Raw genomic sequence first — 6,159 nt, 5'->3', positions numbered from 1 at the left:
AAAATTCAAATAAGAAAATTGTGTAAGGCATAATTTAAGGGCAGTATAGTAAATTTAGGTGGAAGTAGTAAAATTAATGTTGGAAATATCATTTTCCTAATTTATATAATGATACACATATCAAATTGCGTAAATTCGTGTTAATCCTATCGAGCAACGGTTTGGCCCAATCTCCAAGTTTAATTGGCCCAACCTGGTGGATCACGAACCAAAAATCATAATAAAAGTCTTAATCCTATTTTAGGAGTATATTTTCAGTGGCGACTCCAGGATGGAAACTCAATGGAATTCCAAAAAAAATTTCAAATAAAATTATATTTGAAGAGTATTTTAGTGGTTATTTACCTCTAAAAAACCTTAAATTTTAAAAAAATATGGGGTCCTATACTTAAATTTAGTGGGTTCCTGTACAATTTGAAGACTACGTAGTATAAAAATTTTCCAAAGTAGCCGAGTCCTTTGACCCCACACCCATTAACATAGAATCGCCTCTGTATATTTTGACAGTGCCGCCCCAATAAGTGAGCATTGTGATCGACCGATCGGGGCCCATATTATTTTCAAGGGGGCCAATATTACAAAGTCGTATAATTTTATTGAAAATACTTTAATAAAGCTATTGGAAGAAAGAAATTTTTTCGTGTTGGGCTTTAATGAAGGATAAGTTGCCACAGATTGATTTTTGAAGATGAGAACAAGGAAGATGATTGTGGGGCCATGTAACATATTTTCTTTTTAACCTTTTTCATAATACTAATATATGTATAAGTTTTACATCTTTATATTTCAGTCAATTATTTTCATTTGGCCTTTTTAATATATACTAAATTTACAACTTAGCTCGTTGTCTTTTATTAGTTAATAAATTTATGGCCCTTTTTTTAGTTAAAAAAAACACACCGAATAATCAAGAAATACTATTTTAGATTATTACATAACCTCATTTCATTTAAATTATTATATCCTATAAGAACTTTGAAAGTTATATTTAACTTTAAATTATTTGTTTAGAAAACTTTCAAGACATACTTTAAATTTTATATAGGATGATACATGAACTACTACTATATTCAAAATCAAAACCTAACTCAATAAATATAGGGTTAAAGTCAAAAATAGGCTACAAACTTAAATGTACCGATGTCGCCCACAAACTCATTTCTGTCCTACTGTTGGCTACAAACTTTCAAAAAGTGTATCAATGTAAACAAAAACTTTCAAAAAGTGTACCAATGTAAACAAAAATGACTTGCTACCGGCTAAACCGGTAAAAAAAGATATCAAATCAACACGTGTCGTTCGTGGATTGGATCTTCATTTTAAAAAAAAAAAAAAAAATTCAGGTCAAATTTAGTATTCAACAGGTCAAAAATATAAAATGTTGATATTAGCACATTTTTTTAAAGTTTGTAGGCGACAGTAGGACGGAAATGAGTTTATGGGTGACATCGGTACATTTGTATAAGTTTGTAGCTTATTTTTGGCTTTAACCCATAAATATACTAAAAGAGACATGTTGTGTAACTAAAATCTCATGTTCCTAACTCTTAAAGGTCTATTTCTTCGCTTAGAATCACAGGAAACATTTTAAAATAATCTATTTTGAAATTGTAATACAAAGTTTATCAACCTTAAGTTGTAGGCATATTTTTTATCTTCACGTTTAGGACATCAAAATTCTCAGACTGACTATACATATATCATAATCTTATCTCACTACTACTAGTAGGTACTTTTCTCCTTATAAAAACAAGCCTAGTAATCACTTATTAAGCATTAAATCAATTCACATTCTTCGTATATTCGACAATCACTCAGCAGCAAATACATCCTATAAAACGTACTTGTAATAGGTGATCGATCTCCTTAACCACCTTTGATTGATCTATAAACAATAGCTGCCACTATTCATCAGCCCAGTACATTTTAAAAATAGATACTCTAATAAAATATCCATCCATTACTGTGGTGGCAAGTACTTAGTAAACTATAATGCTAACTTGTGGTGGCAAGTACTTACCAAGATAGTCACTTGTTTAAGGGTGATCAACTGCCCCTCGTGTTTCACCGGTTCCATTGCGAGGCCATAAAGATTAAGGAAAGTACATGAATATTCACCAATTGTCTATCAACTACGCCTTTCAGCTTGAACTGGTTGACAGGTTGTTGATTCCTCATCACAATTGGATCGAACTAAGTCTAAATCGATTTGAATTATGTGTGTGTTTTTGTGTGTGGATCCCATGTGTGTATCTTCATGTTTTATATTTGCTACATGCATGCTATTTGTTTTGTGTTATAAATAAGTATGTTGTTTTGTGATGGTGTATTGATATTTCCACCACCATATTTACTAGATCCACTTCACTGTACTAAAATACCCTTAAAGATGACTTACAAATATTTCTTGATATAATCAAATAAGGGATATTTTTGGAATAAAAACACCAAATGATGGTGGAAGAATATAATTTGATGATGGAAGTATCACTTCCCGTTTGTGATTCTTGTGCTAGTAATTATCTATGTTGCACTAATGTGTTTGGTTGTAAGAGAGATGTTACTATGCCCAACCCTTAATCTTGGACCTTGAGGTTTTAAGAATACTTGCACATTGTTGATCCATATGTATTTAATATGATGTAGTGTGGCTTTGTGATTAATAGGAAGTTGTTCTTGAAAGTTTGCGTGTTAATCAAGTTGATAGATTAGAAGTATTCTTTCCTAGCTGAAAGTTAAATCTGAATAAATGACTAAAGAAGGAGAAAACTTTATTGTTTGTAGCTTTTTTCCCAATAAGGAAATCTCTTGTGGTAATTCAGATGTTAAATGTTGATGAGTACGATTTACTGTTGCATCTGTTTGTGCTTTGTTACGAGTGTCTTGTTGTGATTTTATAAATTATTTTTTAGTTACGTTTTATATTAGCATATATCTTTGGAGATTTTCCAATTTGGATATAGAAAGATGATGCAAGTTCGTAAGTGCTACTGCAAATATTTAGTAAATTCAAAAGTATTGAATAATACAGTATAAAACTTAACGGTTGCCATTAGTTAAATTCCGTATATAAAACTTACAGTATAAAATTGTCTTGCTTTTAAATAGAAAATGACGAAACTACCCCTTCGGCGAACAAATACTTCTTGTTTTAGTATGCAAGTATAATAGCCTAATCTTTATGTATTATCTATGAATGAAAGACTTATCGATATGCTTATCAATAGTGGCAACTATCATTTATTCATCGATCTCTGTAACCTTTTATATGAATAAATAAATAAATAAATATAATTAATAATTGTTCTGTATATAATTTAAGGGGATATCAAAGGAAATTAATGTGCCGAATAGTTAAAGTATTTTAACTCCGAATGATTCAAAACAGATTGATGAACGGTTTAATATCATATCGATAAAAAATGAACCAAATGCGGAACAGTTTAACATTCACCTATTAAATTAACAGACAAACAAACGCGTTCTTAAAATAAAATATACCTTATATTTTTAAAAGATTTAAAAGATAAAAACGTTTCTGATAAAATTTGACATTCTCTTAAAGAGAAAGGGCTAGTTTGCAACAACAGAAAAAGTTATTGTTAATCCAGACACAAACACGAAAAACTGAAGAGAAAATAAAACAAAGAGGGCTTTCTTCAACACCTGATTCAAAATCCGACTGGTAACAAAATTCAACCATCAACACAAAACATAAATGCGGCGGTAAAATTAAACCTAAATTTTATCGCATTGATATCAAATTGAAAGCTTATTGTATTCAATCGATCAAATTTAGTTGAATTTAGTGTGAAATCGAAACTGTTCTTTAATTCTCTGAATCTCAATTTTGGTTAGACAGCTTCAATAACAAGGTTAGGGTTACCAATTATTATTTTTCTATTAAGTTGATTTTAAGCTTAAATCCTTTCAATACGCCGTTGTATTGATTCAAATTGTGTATTTAAGTTAGCCAATTAGATCGGAAACTTATATTGTTTGCTTAATTTATTTCCTCTTTAGCTTAATTTATAAGTTTCTGTAAAGTTAATTGAATTTGAGCTTTCCTTGAGTTGAAAAAGATCGAGGGAATTTGTGTGATGCAGACGTGATTAAGGTTAGGGTTTGTGTAATTTTGGATTTGAATTTGAATAATTTGGGGAGTATATTTTGGAGAGATAGCTGATTAAGAAATGTGTTTTTGGTTTTGAAACCCTAATTAGGGTTTTTCTATGATGTATATTCGGTATTTGCTGTGTGCATTGTTGTTGGATGGATTGAATTTGTTTTGGAAGATGGGAATTTTGTAAATGTAGAAAAACCCTAATTTAGGTTTTGGTGTAGTGAAATTGAAAGTTAGAGATTTTTTTAGTGTTTTATGGAAGTTTTGTATTGAGAAATGCAACCACCGTCACTGCAACAGCGATCACGGATCAATCTTGTGGAATTGAAAAGTAGAATACTTACGAAGCTTGGACCAGAGAGGTCTAAGCAGTACTTTGATTACTTGAATAAGTTTTTGAGTTTGAAGTTAACTAAAGCTGAATTTGATAAACTTTGCTTAAGAACTGTTGGAAGAGATGGGATCCCGCTTCATAATCAGTTAATTCGATCCATTTTAAGAAATGCATGTACAGAGAAAGTTTCAGACGGTAATAAGAAATCTTTGAATGATGAATTGTATCAAAACGGGTCAATTCCAATTGTGCCAAATGGGGACATTTTGTCACCATTTACACGGAAAGCTAGAACCGGAAATCGTGAACGAAGAGGTGGAAGTTGTAAAAGTGCTCTTGGGCCAAATGGGAAGATGACGCATTCTTCCCCGTCATCATATGTTCAACATTCAGATGAATTAAATAATGTATTCGAGAACGGCAATGCATTATTACTCGATACTCGAAGGCATGCGCAACAAGCGGAATCTTCAGTTAGAAAAGAAAGGAAATTAGATGCTCCACTTGGGATTCCTTATTGGCCGGTGAGTATAGGTGGTCCCCGTAGGGCCCCATCTAGTAATAAATTTGTTGCTGTATCTGACACCAACGGTTTATTAGACACAATAACATTAAAGGAACGCATGGAGCCGGTTGCTGCAGCACATGGCGTTCAAGGTGTGTCAATGGATTCTGCCAATGCAGTCAACAATGGATTAGACATGTATTTAAAAGGTTTAATAAGATCTTGTATTGAACTTAATCGGGCACGTTCAGGATCAGGGTCAAAGTTCAACAGTATGAGACCTGGTCATCATTTTCAAGCGCAAATAGATGAATCTGAACAACCGATATCAATGCTAGACTTTAGAGTTGCCATGGAGCTAAACCCTTGGCAGCTCGGGGAAGATTGGCCCGTACTGCTCGAGGAAATATGTACACGGGCTTTTGAAAAATGACATAAATTTATGATCTAACAATGCTGTATCTTTAGTTAGCTCGTGGTGTTAAATGGGTCAAAAATGCACCTCAACGTGGGACGTACTTTTCAGAGCCTTGTTAACAGAATGTGATAACACCACATTTGTCGGTAGCCAACCACCGGGGAGTTATAAAAGGAACGACCGTATTTGGTTGCTCTGTTGTATGATTAGCATCATTTTCTCTTTTTACTGTAATTTAGTCAATCGGGTAATTTAGAAAAGTTTTGCAGGAATAATTTGTCCCGCAGTGTTTTAGTAAAGTTGAAACTGCATGACCCGAGATTTCTTGTATATGTATTTTCAACATCAAGAATCGATTGAAATATCAAATTTAAACAACATATTCTCGTAATATCTGTTGTACATCTCTGTTGTTATACTTGACTTACAATTTGCATAGATGAATTCATATTGCCCTTAATAGGTACATACAGAGATTCAATGGCTGATGCTCAAGGTAAATTCGCTTCTCAGTTTTATCTCACTGTTTTGAATATAAGTTTTAGTGATGTTATCATTTTACAGGCACCTTGAATTAGCGCTGGTGCTTTTTACTCGTCTCTTGTGTCCAAAACTCCAAACATGGTACGTCTTTACTATGCTGTTTGGTCATAGTAGTTATAATTCAGTTGATATTACCATGATGGTAGTTAATAGTTTGTTAATTGATAGTTTTGCATTAGTTTAGTATATATAAAGCTGAGAAAAGAGTTTATTTATATACCATTTTTGTTAGTAAA

The 6,159-nt window shown here is 32.3% G+C and overlaps 1 protein-coding gene across 1 annotated transcript; it reads left to right on the top strand.

Annotated features, from left to right (window-relative positions):
* Positions 1 to 4,399: 4,399 nt before the first annotated feature.
* On the top strand, positions 4,400 to 5,953 carry LOC139890405 (uncharacterized). The gene is made up of 3 exons (XM_071873290.1): positions 4,400 to 5,353; positions 5,431 to 5,494; positions 5,844 to 5,953. Exons 1-3 carry the CDS (start codon positions 4,400 to 4,402, stop codon positions 5,951 to 5,953), a joined length of 1,128 nt encoding a protein of 375 aa, XP_071729391.1.
* The last annotated feature ends 206 nt before the right edge of the window (positions 5,954 to 6,159 follow it).

Source organism: Rutidosis leptorrhynchoides, chromosome 2 (assembly GCF_046630445.1).
Source record: "Rutidosis leptorrhynchoides isolate AG116_Rl617_1_P2 chromosome 2, CSIRO_AGI_Rlap_v1, whole genome shotgun sequence".
NCBI classification, from domain to species: domain Eukaryota; kingdom Viridiplantae; phylum Streptophyta; class Magnoliopsida; order Asterales; family Asteraceae; genus Rutidosis; species Rutidosis leptorrhynchoides.
The sequence above is the reverse complement of the archived record's forward strand: the minus strand, read 5'-3'. Positions and strand labels throughout refer to the sequence as shown.